The sequence below is a fragment of the Pseudopodoces humilis genome, chromosome 24, assembly GCF_049639895.1.
Source record: "Pseudopodoces humilis isolate 2021_Gansu_Grassland_sample_001 chromosome 24, ASM4963989v1, whole genome shotgun sequence".
NCBI lineage: Eukaryota > Metazoa > Chordata > Aves > Passeriformes > Paridae > Pseudopodoces > Pseudopodoces humilis.
In genome coordinates, this window is record NC_142223.1 from 764,954 (window position 1) to 781,517 (window position 16,564).

Sequence of the window (16,564 nt, forward strand, 5' to 3'; positions counted from 1 at the left end):
TAACGAGCTGTAATTAACGAGCTGTAATTATCGGTTTAGGGAGATTATCAAACTTTCCTTGGCAGAGTGGTGCTGCAGGATGGGCGAGGAGCGACGCCCCAGAGGGATCCGGCTGCTCCTGGGGGTCCTGGGGGCGTCTGGGGGGGCTTGGAACGGGCTGGGGTTGGGAAAAGGGAGTGGGATTGGGAAAGGGAGTGGGGTTGGGAAAAGGGAGTGGGATTGGGAAAAGGGAGTGGGGTTGGGAAAAGGGAGTGGGGTTGGGAAAAGGGAGTGGGATTGGGAAAAGGGAGTGGGATTGGGAAAAGGGAGTGGGGTTGGGAAAAGGGACGGGGATTGGGAAAAGGGAGTGGGGTTGGGAAAAGGGAGTGGGATTGGGAAAAGGGAGTGGGATTGGGCAAAGGGAGTGGGGTTGGGAAAAGGGACGGGGATTGGGGAAAAGGGACTGGGATTGGGGAAAGGCTGGGATTGGGAAAAGGGATGGGGATTGGAGAAAAGATACTGGGTTTTGGAGAAAAGCTGGAAATGGGGAAGGAAAGAGGCTGGAAATGGGGAAGGAAAGAGGATGGAATTGAGGAAAAGAGGCTGGCATTGGGAAAAGAGCTGGCATTTGGGGCAGGGGCTGGAACTGGGAGGAAACCAGAAGCTTTTCCCCGCAGAGCGGGCTGCTCAGCTCCCTGGGCGTGATGGACAGGCGGGATCCCGTCTGTCATGCGCCACGTTCCCAGGACAAGCTGTAATTAGGGAGAAGCGCTCGGCTGCGGCTGGGCCAGGTGACTCCAAAGCCTCCTGTCCCCGAGCTGATGGCAGGTGGAGGAGGAAGAGGAGGGAGCGCAGGTACCTCCCAAAACCTCCTGGTGCTTGGGGCTGGGGCCGAGCTGCCAAACCCACCCAGCCCTGCAAGGTTTGGGCCCCTCGGAGCCCAGGGAAGGCAATCCCGCTGGATTTCCATCCCAGCTCCCCTCCCCGCGGCTTCCAGAGCGCCCCAATCCCGCTCCCCGGGCCTCAGGTGTCTTCCTGTCCAGCCTCGGCCCAAACCAGCCCAGCAGGCTCGGGGCACGGCCCCTGCCCAGTGCAAACCAGTGCAAACCAGTGCAAACCAGTGCAAACCAGTGCAAACCAGTTTTTTTTGGGACGGGGGTGCGGGGCGGCTCCACCATCCTGGCTCCCAGCCCAGGGATCCATCAGGGCTCCCCAGGAACAGCACCTGGAGAGCCAGCACCATTCCCAGCAGGAGTTTGGGATAAACAGGCTTTTATCCACAATCTCGGGTCCTGGGAGAGCCTGGGAATGCCAGCAGCATTCCCCACGGGAGCATCCCGGCTGCTCGAGCAGCTCCCCGAGTTACTGAGGCTGTTCTGGGGTACAGGACACGGGGCTGGGGGTGCAGTTAGGGCGGGAGGGATCCCTGTCCCAGAGCCCTGTCCCAGAGCCCTGTCCTGGATCCCCTATCCCAGATCCCCTATTCCGCATCCCCTGTCCCAGATCCCCTGTCCAGGTCTGCTATCCCAGATCGCCTGTCCCAGATCGCCTGTCCCAGATCCCCTGCCCCAGATCCCCTGCCCCAGATCCCCTGTCCCGGATCCCCTGTCCCGGATCCCCTGTCCCGGATCCCTGTCCCGGATCCCCTGCTCCAGATCCCCTGCTCCAGATCCCCTGTCCAGATCCCCTGTCCGGATCCCCTGTCCCTGATCCCCTGTCCCTGATCCCCTGTCCCTGATCCCCTGTCCCGGATCCCCTGTCCCGGATCCCCTGTCCAGATCCCCTGTCCCGGAGCCCAGCTGGGCTCATCCCACAGGGAATTCCCTGCTCCCTCCATCCCCGGCAGGCAGGGACTCCCTCCCTCCTGCTCCAGCCAGCTTTCCCCGCTGGCAGGCGGGCAGATCCTCCGGGATGGCCCGGAGAGAGATGGATATCTGCTGTTCACCTTCCAGCAAAGGGGATCTCTCCTGTGGGCCTAAAAACCCTCTGAAACGGGAGGCACGGAGGAGTTCGGATTTCCTCGGGAAGCCTCCGGTTGTTGGTGTTTTCCCCTTCCCCGCCTGCCCCATAACCTGTTCTCCCTGCCTGTCCCTCCCGTCCTCGGGATGGTTGGGATGGGAAGGACCCATCTGAGCAAACATTTCCTTTTGTTCAGCTCTACTCAGGCATGGCCCTGCTGCTGCAGCCGGGGCCGTGACTCACCCGCGCCGCCCGAGCCCGCCTGGAAAATTTGGGGTGTTTTAAAGAAAATGCCCGGTTTTAATGACAGCGCTGTAATAACCCCAAACAACCACCCTGCGCTGCCGGGGGAGCGGGGATGTTTAATGCATGAACCGCGGGGTTTGAGATGCAGCTGGGAAGGAATAAAAGAGGGGAATAAACCCCAAATCCCTGCTGAGGAGCATCCAGCAGGGCTGGCTCTCACCTCGTGCTTCCCCCGGGGCTGCCCTATCACCTCATCTCGGGATGGAGGTGGAACCAGGGTCCCCTGGCCGAACCCCGTCATCCCGGGAAGGAGGAGTTACCTTCCCGAGCCTTTTAATCCAGTCCTGCTGGTTTCCCCGCAGAGCCGGCGCAGCTCCCTGCCCGTGCGGCCGTGCCTGGCTCACCATGGCCCCGCGTCACGTCGTGCCCATGTCCACCAGCCAGGCCGCCCGCGGCGTCTGCGTGCTGGGCACCGAGGTCGTCCTGGACACGCGCCGGTAAGGCCCGGCACGGGGGCACGCCGGCGTGTTCCGCCGAGCTGCTGGGCTTTGGGATGGGATTCCTCAGGATTGGGTTCCATGGGGCTGCCGGGCTTTGGGATGGGATTCCTCAGGATTGGGACATCCCAGAGTGTTCCACGGAGCTGCTGGGCTTTGGGATGGGATTCCTCAGGATTGGGACATCCCAGAGTGTTCCACCGAGCTGCTGGGCTTTGGGGTGGGATTCCTCAGGATTGGGTTCCATGGAGCTGCTGGGCTTTGGGGTGGATTTCCTCAGGACTGGGACATCCCAGAGTGTTCCATGGAGCTGATGGGCTTTGGGGTGGATTTCCTCAGGATTGGGACATCCCAACATGTTCCATGGAGCTGCTGGGCTTTGGGGTGGGTTTACCTGGCATTGAGGGATCCTGGAATGTTCCACGGAGCTGCCGGGCTTTGGGATGGGTTTCCTCAGGATTGGGACATCCCAGCGTGTTCCATAGAGCTGCTGGGCTTTGGGATGGGTTTCCCTGGCACTGAGGGATCCTGGTGTTTTCCACAGAGCCCCCAGGATTTGGGATGGGTTTGGAGGACAAACGGGCGGTGAGGGACTCGGAGCTCGTCAGGAGTTCACCCAAGGGTTTGGGGAGCTCTGGTTCTGCTTTGGGGGATGATGTCCCGTGGGGACCTCACCCCAAATTCCTGGTTTTGGGGGCGATCCCCCACAGGGAGCTCATTTTTAGGGACAATATCCCACAGGGAGCTCACCCAAAGGCCGGACCTTGGCTCGAGGTGACGCAGCGGGGCCAGGCCAGGATGGTTTGGAGACAAAGCCCGAGCACACCCTGGCTGAGGCCGGGTCTATTTCTGGCTCTAAAAACATTGGGCAAGAACAATTCACGACGAGCAACTCGGAGCTAAAACGGGAGGAGGAACAAAATGCGGGGCTCAGGCAGAAAAAATCCAGCGGCAGCCGTGCACGGGCAGCGTCAGGAAAAGGGATTTTTCCAGAATTAAATACGGGGTGGCTTTATTGGGCAGATAGGCGGCTGTCCCTGCCCTGCTGCCACCGTGTCATTATTTAATAAATCACATTTATAATGACAGAGAACGCAGGCCCGGCCGGTCGGCATCGCATCCGGGCAATTATTGGGATGGAGCGCTGGAGCCGGGCCAGGATGTGCCGCCGTCCCCTCAGAGAGCCTTGGCTGCCCTAAAACAGCCTCGTTTCCCCCTCGTTTGGACAGGAGTGCAGAAAAACCCATTTTCTGCCATTTTTTGTCCTGCTTTGGGACTCAAAGCCCTCTCAGACCTGTTTAAACGTGGAGCCAGAGCCCCCAGATGGGGTAATTTGGCTTCTGGGTAACAAATTTGAGCCATGGTCAGATGATGGAGGCTCTTCCTGCTGAAAAACTGGATCATTTTATTCCCAGGGAGCACTGGCTGCAGGGAATTTGGTGATGGATGCACCAATTTTGGGCTGTTTGGGGCAGAACACGGAGCTCGCTGGGAACTGGGCCACAAACCCATGGCAAAGGGCCCCAAATCCGCGGGATCCCAGCATCCTGTGGCTCCGTGGGGTGTTCCGGATGGGGATGGGATCCAGCAAATCCCTGGGATCCAGGGCTCCATGGGGTATTCCAGAGGGGGATGGGATCCAGCAAATCTCGGGGATCCAGGGCTTTACAGGGTATTCCAGATGGGGATGGGATCCAGCAAATCCCGGCGATCCAGGGCTCCATGGGGTATTCCAGATGGGGATGGGATCCAGCAAATCCCGGCGATCCAGGGCTCCGTGGGGTATTCCAGAGGGGGATGCCAAGCCCAGGGAATGCCTCAGCCTCCTCACAAGCTGCTGCAGGCACCGGGGACGCCGCGCCAAGAGCAGCGCCGGGCAGAAATCCCTGCCGCGGCGGGGTTTTGATGTTGCGTTTTTTATGTTCTCCCTGCCGAAATTCCCACCTGGCTCCCCCTGGGATGCAGCCGGGGGAGCTGGGAGCAGGTGGGAGCTGCCGGGATGGAATGAGCAGGGAGCAGCACTTCAAAGGCTCCCGAGGATGTCACGGAGCCGGGCGCGGGCGCTGCGTGCCCGGATCCAGGCTCCGCTCCAGCCCGAGCATCCCTCGGGTCACGACACGGTCCCACAACACCCAACTCGGCGCGTGGTTGGCACGAAAACCATCCCGGCTCTTCCCCCGCTTGGGGTTTTGTCACGCTGAAATTCCGGGAATTTCTGGCTGCCGTGGAGGGAGGTTGGATGTGGGATAAACCACGGCCGGACGTGCCGGAGCTGCAGTGGGAGCTGGGCTTGCTCAACGCCGCCGCAGAGATCCCACGTGTGGCACTCCTGGGACCATTTCATCACCGAGGGATGGTCCCGGGGCTCTTCCTGCCCGGTTAATTCCAGGTTCAGGGATTTGGCTCCCGTGGGTTCTGACCCAAGGTTGCCCCATTGCAGGTCCACCCCCAGAGGTGCTGCGTCCTTTGACGTGCACGCCACGCCGGCGGTGACGGTGCACGTGATCCACAGCCCCACCACAAAGCCCACCACGGACTCGCGGTGGCCCCTGGATCCCGACATGGAGGTGGTGGTGACCATCGATGTCACCAGCAGGACCGTCGATGACAACCAGGTCAGGCGCTGCTCGTGTGCCCAAACTGGGGAAAATAAGCAAAATTTCCTAGGAAATTTGAGGATTTCTGAGTAATGCTGACACCAGGGTGGTTTTTACAACTCGAGGGGAGTTGTGCAATCGGCACTGATGAGAAATGAAACCCAGAAGGAGAAGGCCCCACTTGGTGCCCTAACCATGGCGTCACGGCGGTTACAAAAGTTGGTGCCAGGCAGCAAAAATTATCCCAAGTTTGGCTTTTTCCATGCCCGATTTTGTGCTGAAGCTGGCACGGAGGGTTCTGATGAGCTGTGATTAATGGGGGACGGCTGGGATGGACCTCCCGTGGACCGTCAGGGTGGGCAGACAGGGGTTGGATCCGTGATCCTTGTGGGGCCCTTCCCGACTCCTTCCATGGTCCGGGAGGGCAGAGATCCCACCAGGCCGGTGGGGTGTGGGGATGGAGATCCTGCTGGCCTGGTGAGATGTGGGTCACGGTGTGGGGATGGAGATCCCACCAGGCTGGTGAGATGTGGGTCACGGTGTGGGGATGGAGATCCTGCTGGCCTGGTGAGATGTGGGTCACGGTGTGGGGATGGAGATCCCACCAGGCTGGTGAGATGTGGGTCACGGTGTGGGGATGGAGATCCCACCAGCATGGTGAGATGTGGGTCATGGTGTGGGGATGGAGATCCCACCAGGCTGGTGAGATGTGGGGATGGAGATCCCACCAGGCCGGTGGGGTGTGGGGATGGAGATCCTGCTGGCCTGGTGAGATGTGGGTCACGGTGTGGGGATGGAGATCCTGCTGGCCTGGTGAGATGTGGGTCACGGTGTGGGGATGGAGATCCCACCAGCATGGTGAGATGTGGGTCATGGTGTGGGGATGGAGATCCCACCAGCCCAGTGAGATGTGGGTCACGGTGTGGGGATGTCTCTGCAGGTGAAGATCTCCTACTACGACCGCGAGGGCCGCGAGCTGGCGGTGGCCTGGCTGTACCTCACCTGTGTCGGTAGGTGCCCACCGAGGCCGGAGCTCCTCGGGTTTGGGTGTTCACCCATGCTGACGACCAAGAGGGAAATAATTAAAACGTGATTAATTAAACACCGCCTTATATGGTGGGGGAGAGAGAGAGGCTGGGCCGTGTCCCCACCCAGGGCGCATCCTGTGCCTGCTGAGGTGGTTCCTCTGGGAGAAGAGGATCCAGGGGAGATCTCCTCACCCGGCTCCAGCTGGCGCCTCCTCCGCGGCAGCGAGGGGAGAGGGATCGGCACCGAAGCGGTGCCTGACCTATTTCAGGAGTTTAGGGCAAGGTGAATCATTCCCTCCGGATGCCTGCTCTCCCCTGCTGGCTACAAAGGGAGTCTAGACAACCGGTCTGGGTGCAGAAGCCTCCGCTTGGATGGATTAATTACCCTAAATTTGGGATTTTCTGAAGAATTCACATGACAGCCAGACCGGTGTCCTCAAGTTGTGCATCCCAAAATTGCCCCTGGAGAGGCTGAAGGTTTCCCATGGAGCCAACTGGGGCCACCACTGGCCACGGGGATTTTGCCTTCCAAATGTTCCTCTCCTGGTTAGAGTTTCCCTCCCAGCTTTTCCTCTCTGCCCCAAGGAGAGCAATCTCTGCCTCAATCCCTGTGTTTTCCACATCCCACCTGGAGGAGTTTTTGTGTTAGGGTTGAGGTCGGGTTTGGGCGAGTTCACCCAAATTTTTCTGCAGCAGAGGCAAAAATTTGGGGCAAGAGGAGCTCTGCGAGGGGAAGTCCTGCTCAGATTTCCTGGGAATTATTTGGGTGTTTGCTCAACCACGGTGGAAATGCGTTTTTGTGCCTCCCCCGTGTTTTGGCTTCGTGGAAAACGGGGCAGTGGATGGGAAATCGGTGAAAACCGAAAATGCCGTGCAAACATAAAATCTGCCAGGCAAACATAAAAAATGGTGTGAAAACAAAACCTGCCATGAAAACATAAAAAATACTATGAAAACGTAAAACCTGCCATGAAGTGAGGATGTTCCTCCTGGGGGGAACCGAAATGAGAGGAGATGGCTGGAGATCAAAGAGGTAAAGTCATGGCAAAGCCCTGGGGTTGGATTTTCTTCTCCTGCTTCGTTGGAATTGCTGTGTCTGGAGCAGCTTCGGGGGGATGAGGTGGGGTCGGTGTGGGGTCACAAGTAGGAGCCCAAAACAGCACTGAGAGCTCGTCCCCTGCTCGTTCCTTCCCTGTCGCTGTTCCAGAGGTGTCCCTGGACGTGGACTGGAGCCGGAGTGGGCGAGTGAAGAGCAAGGGCAAGGACAAGGTAACGAGAGGCCTTGTGGGAGGGAGGGATCCAGGCTTCTTCCTGGAAAATCCAGGAAAACCTCCCTGTCCCCAGCAGGGACAGGGACCCAGGTGGTGGCTGCACGAGGGCGAACGGCCCGGCAGATCCTCAGCCTGCTAATTGAGGAGGAAAAGGATTTATTTTCCTATTCCACGCCAAAACCTCCTGCGGCTCCAGCCTCGCTCTGAGGATCCCATAGAAGAAAACTTTTCCTTTTCCTTTTCCTTCTCTTTCCCTTCTCCTCTTTCCCTTCTCTTTCCTTTCCCTTCTCTTTCTCTTTCCTTTCCCTTCTCTTTCCCTTTCCCTTCCCTTTCCCTTTCCCTTTCCCTTTCCCTTTCCCTTTCCCTTTCCCTTTCCCTTTCCCTTTCCCTTTCCCTTTCCCTTTCCCTTTCCCTTTCCCTTTCCCTCTCCCTTTCCTTCCCCTTCCCTTTCCCTTTCCCTTTCCCTTTCCCTTTCCCTTTCCCTTTCCCTTTCCCCTTCCCCTTCCCCTTCCCTTTCCCTTTCCCTTTCCCTTTCCCTTTCCCTTTCCCTTTCCCTTTCCCTTTCCCTTTCCCTTTCCCTTTCCCTTTCCCTTTCCCTTTCCCCTTCCCCTTCCCCTTCCCCTTCCCCTTCCCCTTCCCCTTCCCCTTCCCCTTTCCCCAGGGTGCTGTGAATGAGTTGGGAAAGCAGCACCAGGAGATTTCCCCCTTCGGCCACACATCTGCCGGTGCCCAGGCGCTTGAGCCGGGCTAATTAACCGCAGCCCAGCCAGGCTAATTAACCTCAGCCCGATCGGTGGCGCAAATCGGTTATCGAGATGGGCTGAGCTTCCAGAAACGCTGGAGAAACGCTTCCAGAAACGCCTCCAGGCCAGGCTGGGGGCACTTCCAACCCCTCTGGGAGATAAAATCTCGGAGCAGGCCCTGCTGGGAGCTGGCATTGGGAACGGGGTGATTTGGAGCGGCACCGGCTTCTGCCCCGAATGTGGGGCTTTCCTTGGGGAAAATCCTGCTCCCTCCTCCGAGTGTGGGGCTTTCCTTGGGGGAAATCCTGCTCCCGTCCCCTCTGGGTGCTTCTCCCCCAGGCCAAGTGGACGTGGGGCCCGGATGGACAAGGAGCCGTGCTGTTGGTCAACTGCGACCGCGACAGCCCCGGCGCGGGGGGCCCGGACAGCGGCCAGGCGGACGTACGGACACTGGCAGGTGGGCTGTGACCCCGAGGGGCTCCCCGGGGGCTCCCCCACTGCCATCCCCTCCCTCCGTGTCCCCTGCGTCTCCCAGACCTCCAGGACATGTCGGTGATGCTGCTGCGGACCCAGGGACCCAGCGCTATCTTTGCCGAGTACCAGGTGGTGCTGCACGTCCCCGAGAGCGACGCCGACAAAGTGCGCGTTTTCCACTCCGTCCGTGAGTACCTCCCCTCGTCCCCAAATCCCCGCGTGACCCCAAGGTGAGCCAGCCCCGTGGCTTCTGCTCATCCGGGGCTCCCCTATTTGCCACGATCGCCCTTTTACCCCCAAAGCTCTTCCGCTGTCGCACAGGGTGGGGAGATGTAGGAAAAATCAAGGCTCCAAAGAGGCTTTTCCCAACGAGGCTGCTGGAATTTTGCCATTCCCATGGCGCAGGAACCCCCACGTGGCTCCCGGCGCTGTTTTGGCTTGGGCAGGGATCCAAGCAGCCAAGCAGCCCATCCCGTTGGGCAGCGCCCTTCGCCTTTGAACGGTTGCATCCCCGGCAGCTCCGCGCCGAAAATCAGGTCCGGGGAGCCAAGGGTGTCATTAGATCCTCAGCCGGAGCCACGCACCTTGAAAGGGCTGGAGCCGGGGGGACGGAGCCGTCCGTGTCCCGGGAAGATCAAGCGTGTTCCCCAGGGAGGAGGACGAGGAGGAGGAAGCGGCTCCTCCGCCACCCTTGGGCACCAGCCACCGACTCCTTCTGCTGCTGGCATGTCACACTGTGGGCAGGCTGCCGAATTCCTGCTGGGAATCCAGGGTTCTCCAGGCTGCCAAATTCCTGCTGGGAATCTGGGGTTCTCCAGGCTGCTGAGTTTGGGGTGGAAATTTGGGTTCTCCAGGCTGCTGAATTCCTGGTGGGAATCCAGGGTTCTCCAGGCTGCTGAGTTTGGGGTGGGAATCCAGGGTTCTCCAGGCTGCCAAATTCCTGGTGGAAATCTCGGTTCTCCAGGCTGCCGAACTCCTGGTGGGAATTGGGGTTCTCCAGGCTGCTGAATTCCTGGTGGGAATCCAGGGTGCTCGAGGCTGCCGAACTCCTGGTGGGAATCCGGGGTTCTCCAGGCTCCTGAGTTTGGGGTGGGAATTGGGGTTCTCCAGGCTGCCGAATTCCCGGTGGGAATCCGGGGTTCTCCAGGCTGCTGAACTCCTGGTGGGAATTGGGGTTCTCCAGGTGGTGACGCCCACCCGCTCTACAAGCCCGTGCTGGGGCCAGACAAGCTCTCCTACGTGCTGGAGCGCGCCGGCCACGGCGACAGCACCTTCTACGTGGAGGGGCTGGCGTTCCCCGACAGGGGCTTCTCCGGCCTCGTGTCCTTCAGCGCCAGCCTGCTGGAGGTGCCCCACAAGGTACGGGGGGCCGGCCCCACCCGTGCCCCGGCGGGCTCCCGGCGGTGCAGGTCCCAAATCCCGCTGTGGCTCCCGCAGGACTCCCCGGGCACGCCGATCTTCACGGACACCGTGGTGTTCCGTGTGGCGCCCTGGATCATGACCCCCAACACGCAGCAGCCGCTGGAGGTGTTTGTCTGCAGGTAGGAGGGGGTGTCCCCACCGTGCCCTGCCCCGGGCACGCTCCGGGGAGGAGATCCCGTGGGGTGAGCCAGCCTGAGGCATTCCTGACTGGGAATGTTTGGGAAGGGAGTCATTTCCATCCCGAGGAGAAAGGCTGGAGCTCCTTCTCCAGGTCCATTCCCATGCAGGAATGTTGCCCGGGGGGTTTCAATCCCAAGGGAAAAGGCTGGAGGACCCTCTCCAGATCCAGTCCCACAAAGGCTGGAGTTCCCTCTCCAGCTTCAATCCCATTCAGGAATGCTGCCCAGGGCATTTAGATCCCAAGGAAAAACGCCGGAGGGCCTTTTCCAGGTCCAATTCCATGCAGGAATGCTGCCCGGGGTGCAGTTCTGGCTGGAGTTCCCTCTCCAGCTCCCATCCCGCACGGGGGTGTTGCTCAAGAACGGGGAACGCGCTGCGGGCTCGCGGTTTTGGGGGCTCCCCCTCGCAGCCCCGGTCCCTCCCTGTCCCCGCAGCATCAAGCAGGGCTCGGATTCCAACGAAGCCTTCCTGGAGGGGCTGCGGGCCCTGCTGCGGAAAGCCAACTGCAAACTGACCGTGTGCTCGGAGCAGGACACGCGCAGCGACCGCTGGATCCAGGTCCGCACCCCCCCGGCTCGGGCAGCGCCCGCAGCGCCGGGGATGCGCCGGGAACGGGCACGGAGGCACCGGGAATGCTGCCGGGAGAGGGGGGACAATGCCCGGGGAGCCCGGGCTGGCACCAGGGACACGGGGGACACCGGGAAAGGGACGCCGGGGGGCCGGGCAGGAGGGTCCCGCTGCCAGGAGACCCCCGAAAGACGCGGTGTCACCCTGTGGGGACGGATAGGAGGGTCCCGGTGTCGGGGGACCCCCGAAGGATGCGGTGTCACCCTGTGGGGCCGGGCAGGGACCCCAGCAGGACCCGGTGTCACCCTGTGGGGCTGTGCAGGACCCGGTGTCACCCTGTGGGGCCGGGAAGGACCCGGTGTCACCCTGTGGGGCTGTGCAGGGACCCCAGCAGGACCCGGTGTCACCCTGTGGAACTCTGCAGGAGGGTCCTGGTGTCGGGGGACCCCCGAAGGACCCGGTGTCACCCTGTGGGGCTGTGCAGGACCCGGTGTCACGCTGTGGGGCTGTGCAGGAGCCTCCCCAGTGGTTTAGGCTGGGCTTTGCCAGGCTCGCCCCATTCCCTGCCCCACCTTCCCCACATTCCTGGTGAAGATTCCTGTCCAGAGCCTTCCTCCTCCTCCTCCTCTCCCACAGGATGAGCTGGAGTTCGGCTACGTGGAAGCTCCGCACAAAACCTTCCCTGTGGTCTTTGACTCTCCCAGGAACAGAGGCCTGAAGGATTTCGCTTTTAAGAAGATCCTGGTGTGTCCTTGCCTTGAAATCCCACCTTTTTCCCCAAAAAAACCCCAAAATCCCCGCACGGGAGGTCCTCGGCACCTCTTCCCTCTTTTCCAGGGCCCGGATTTTGGCTACGTGACCCGGGAACCGCCCGGGAAGAGCGTGACCAGCCTGGATTCCTTCGGGAATCTGGATGTGAGCCCGCCGGTGACGGTGCGGGGCAAGGAGTACCCGCTGGGGCGGATCCTGATCGGCAGCCCCCTGCCCTGGTCAGCATCCCTCCCTCTGCAATTCCCAAATATCCCCTCGGGAATCTCCCGGAGAAAAGAAAAAAACCCCGGGGCAGACCCCCGGCGAATCCCAGATCCCGCAAAAAAAAAAAAAAAAAAACCCGCCGGTTTTTTATCCAGTTTTCCCCGTTTTTTTGGTCCTGGGTTTGTCCTTTTAGGAGAGGAGCGGGGGGAATCCGGGAAAGGGTGGGAATCCTGGAAAACTGGGAATTGTTGTGCCCAGGGCCGGCGGTGCTTGGCAGCGCCGGGGGAACAAAGCTCCCTTCACAAAGGAGGGAATTTTCCGGGAAAAAAACCAATTCCCGCACCGCATCCTGCCCCGATCCCAAAAAAAAACGGGCGGGAGCTGCTTCCGCAGGCAGGGAAATGGGATTTTTAATTGTCACATTAATTAATTATCCCTCCTTAGAGGGAATTTAATTAACGTCTGCCCAGCCCGTTCTAAGGAAACTCGGTCCTGACACCGGAGTGAGGCGGGATTTGGGGATTTGGGGATCACGGGGGTGGGAAAAACTCAACCCGAAGGGGTCTGGGCGGAACAGGGCATGGAATGATCCAATCCCTATGGATGGATACAGCCCGGAGATGTATCCATGGAAAAAATCCATGGAAAATAGGGGGATATAGGGTTTTGATATTATTTTTATATTTTTTAATTTTTTAGTTTTACATATTTTATATTTTTAAATATTTTAAATATTTTTTAATATTTAAATAATTAAATATATATAAATTGTATCTTTATATTTATATATTGATACATATATTTAAATTAAATATATATATTTATATAATTATACATTATATATAATTATATTTATATATTTATATATAATTATATTTATATATTTATATATAATTATATTTATATATTTATATACAAATATATTTGTATATTTATATATGTATATATTTATATATTTATATATTTATATATTTATATATTTATATATAAATATATTACAGGGATTTGGTTATATATATTTATATTGATATATTTATATGATACAGGGATTCAGTAATATATAATTATACTGATATTTTTATATAATACAGGGATTTATTAATATGTATTTATATTGATATATTTATATAATACAGGATTCTAATAATGTATATTTATATCGGTATATTTATATAATATAGACATTTAGTAATATATATTTATATAATACAGGAATTTAATAATATATATTTATATTGATATCTAATACAGGGATTTAGTAATTAAAATAGTATATAAAATATATGTATATTTATATATTTATATAAGCATTTAGTAATATATATTTATATCGATATATTTATATAACACAGGGATTTAACAATATATATTTATATTGATATATTTATATAATATGGGGATCTAGTAATATATATTTATACTGATATATTTATATAATATAGAGATATAGTAATATATATTTATATGAGGGATTTAGCAATATATATTTATATAAAGTCTATATATTAACACACTTCAGGGATATATTAATATATAACAGATATAATGACACATAATTGGGCTATTAGACAGATAAATCTATATTAGGCTAGAACAATCTATAATTTATATTATTATAATATTTAATTAAACACTTGGCTGTCTACAGTGGAGCTCAGACCATTTCCAGCCTCTTCCCAGAAACTCAGGACAAAAAATGGGATTTTTGGGGTGGTTTTGGGATGAATTTTGGGGAGGGGAGCAGTGTCCTGCCTCTGGTCATGTCCTTGCAGGGCGTCCTGTTTGGGACAAAAAATGGGATTTTTGGGGTGGTTTTGGGATGAATTTTGGGGAGGGTTGTGGTGTCCAGCCCCCGGCCGTGTCCTTGCAGGGCGTCCGGCCGCAGGATGTGCAGGGCCGTGCGGGATTTCCTCTTCGCGCAGACGGTGCAGGCGCCGCTCGAGGTTTACTCGGAGTGGCTCAGCGTGGGCCACGTCGATGAGTTCCTCACCTTCGTCCCTGCCCTCGACAGGAAGGTGCAGACCCCGCAGCCTCCCCGGGGCTCTGCACCCCAAAAATCCCCTTCTCCCGTGGTTTATCCTGCTGGGGGGATGGAGCTGGGCTGGGTTTGGGATCATTTTGGGCATCCCATGGCCCTGGGGTGGATTTGGGATCATTTTGGGCATCCCCATGGCCCAGGGCTGGGTTTGGGATGGCCGTGGTGCCTCCCAGCTGGGCTCTGGGGTGTTTCGTGACCCCACAGCCGGGCGTGACCGCCGGGCTCTGTCCCGCAGGGATTCCGGCTGCTCCTGGCCAGCCCCAACGCCTGCTACAAGCTCTTCAAGGAGAAGCAGCAGCAGGGCCACGGGGAGGCCACGCAGTTCATTGGTGAGGGGTGGCCGGGGACATCCCTGGGGGACGGCATTCCTGCTGTCCATCCTGCTGTCCATCCCGCTGTCCATCCCGCTGTCCATCCCACTGTCCATCCCACTGTCCATCCCTCTGTCCATCCCTCTGTCCATCCCTCTGTCCATCCCCTCTGTCCATCCCTCTGTCCATCCCTCTGTCCATCCCCTCTGTCCATCCCCACTGTCCATCCCTGTGTCCATCCCGCTATCCACCCCTCTGTCCATCCCTCTGTCCATCCCTCTGTCCATCCCTGTGTCCACCCCTGTGTCCACCCTGCTGTCCATCCCTCTGTCCATCCCCTCTGTCCATCCCCACTATCCACCCCACTGTCCACCCCTGTGTCCCTCACCGCCCCCACGCCCCCAGGGCTGAAGGGCAGCGAGCAGAGGAGCATCGACGAGATCCTGGCGGACGAGTCCCTGCGGAGCGACAACCGGCACGTGCAGGTGGCTCCGGGATTCCCGGGATCCACGGCATTCCCGGGATCCGCGGCATTCCCGACTGCGGGGAGCGGATCTGGGGATCCGGGAACGGCCGGAGCGGGAGAGGAGGGGGAGATGTCCCAGGGGACACAGAGGGGATGGCTGGAGGGAAGGGGAGGGTGGGGTGGGGTGGGGAGGTGGGGTATGGGGTTGTTCCCAGGGATGGGATGGGATGGGATGGGAGGTTGGGATCGGGTGGGAGGTTGGGATGTGAGGTTGTTCCCGGGGTTGGGATGGGGTGTGAGGTTGTTCCTGGGGATGGGGTGGGAGTTTGGGGTGGGAGGTTGGGATGGGATGGGAGGTTGTTCCCGGTGATGGGATGTGAGGTTGGGATCGGGTGTGAGATTGGGATTGGAGGTTGGGATGGGATGTGAGGTTGTTCCCAGGGATGGGGTGTGAGGTTGTTCCCAGGGATGGGATGGGGTGTGAGGTTGTTCCTGGGGATGGGATTGGAGGTTGGGATTGGAGGTTGGGATGGGATGTGAGGTTGTTCCCAGGGATGGGGTGTGAGGTTGTTCCCGGTGATGGGATCTGAGGTTGTTCCCAGGGATGGGGCAGGACCCAGGCAGGCTCCAGCCGTCCCCGCGGGTGGGATTTGGAGGGTCGGGATGGCAGCTCCAGCCCCTCCCCGCAGCGCTGCATCGACTGGAACCGCAACCTGCTGAAGCAGGAGCTGGGGCTGAGCGAGCAGGACATCGTGGACATCCCGCAGCTCTTCATCCTGAAGGGCTCCCGCGCCGACGCGCTCTTCCCGGACATGGTGAGACCCCGACCCCACCACCCCACCCCTTCCCCGACCCCCCGGGGCCGCTCCCCGCTGGAATCTCGGCGCTGCAGGTGAACATGCTGGTGCTGGGCCGGCACCTGGGCATCCCCAAGCCCTTCGGGCCCGTGGTGGGCGGGCGCTGCTGCCTGGAGCAGCGCGTGCGGGAGCTGCTGGAGCCGCTGGGCCTCTCCTGCACCTTCATCGACGACTTCTTCTCCTACCACGTGCTGGCCGGGGACGTGCACTGCGGCACCAACGTGCGCCGCAAGCCCTTCGCCTTCAAGTGGTGGCACGTGGTGCCCTGAGCTGCCCTCCCCGGGCCGGGTCCTGCAGGGAAAGGTGCATTTTCTGCATCCCCGGGGAGCGGAAGATGTATTTCCTGCATCCCCTGGGCGGGGGGAAGGCGCATTTCCTGCATCTCCGGGGGAAAAGGCGCATTTCCTGCATCCCCGGGGAGCGGAAAGATGCCTTTTCTACATCTCCGGAGGGGGGGAATGTGAATTTCCTGCATCCCCGCTGGGGAAAGGTGCCTTTCCTGCATCCCCAGGGAGGGGAAGATGCATTTCCTGCATCCCCTGGAGGGGAAAAGTGCATTTCCTGCGCCGGAAAAGCACCGAGAGCACGGGTTTGGCCAATAAAGCTTGACGGACACTGAGGGGGCTGCGCTTCTCCGTCTCTCGCCCTCCCCTCCCGGGGTGAGGATCTTTCGGAGCCCGCTTTGGGGCACAGGGCTTTGCTTGGGGGCTGCTGGCTCTGGGGGACGCCGGAGCCCCCGCTCGAGGCTTTGTAGCTTGATACCACCCCCAAAATTCCTCGTTTCGGCCCCAAAATCGCTCCCTGCCGGGGCAGCTGCTTCTCAGAGCTCCCCCGTGCCCTCCTCGGGACCTTTCCACGCCTTCTCCAGAAGGGAGTTTCCTCCTCTTGGTCTCCAGCGGAGCGCGACACTTCCCCGTGCCCGCCCGGCCCCCGCCTGGCACCGCCCGGGGAGCC

The 16,564-nt window shown here is 58.2% G+C and overlaps 1 protein-coding gene across 1 annotated transcript; it reads left to right on the top strand.

Annotated features, from left to right (window-relative positions):
• The first annotated feature begins 2,589 nt into the window (after positions 1–2,589).
• Positions 2,590–15,879, top strand: LOC102099528 (protein-arginine deiminase type-1). The gene is made up of 16 exons (XM_088066570.1): positions 2,590–2,681; positions 5,122–5,296; positions 6,219–6,288; positions 7,514–7,575; positions 8,660–8,777; positions 8,856–8,981; positions 9,978–10,153; positions 10,232–10,335; positions 10,831–10,954; positions 11,600–11,707; positions 11,801–11,952; positions 13,809–13,953; positions 14,212–14,305; positions 14,693–14,772; positions 15,443–15,568; positions 15,646–15,879. Exons 1-16 carry the CDS (start codon positions 2,590–2,592, stop codon positions 15,877–15,879), a joined length of 1,986 nt encoding a protein of 661 aa, XP_087922696.1.
• Positions 15,880–16,564: the final 685 nt, after the last annotated feature.

Excerpts from the sequence above, each read along its gene's own strand:
- LOC102099528 (XM_088066570.1), top strand. The coding sequence starts at position 2,590 with ATGGCCCCGCGTCACGTCGTGCCCATGTCCACCAGCCAGGCCGCCCGC. Across the intron at positions 5,297-6,218 it reads GGACCGTCGATGACAACCAG|GTGAAGATCTCCTACTACGA; the intron begins GTCAGGCGCTGC and ends ATGTCTCTGCAG. Across the intron at positions 15,569-15,645 it reads ACGCGCTCTTCCCGGACATG|GTGAACATGCTGGTGCTGGG; the intron begins GTGAGACCCCGA and ends TCGGCGCTGCAG.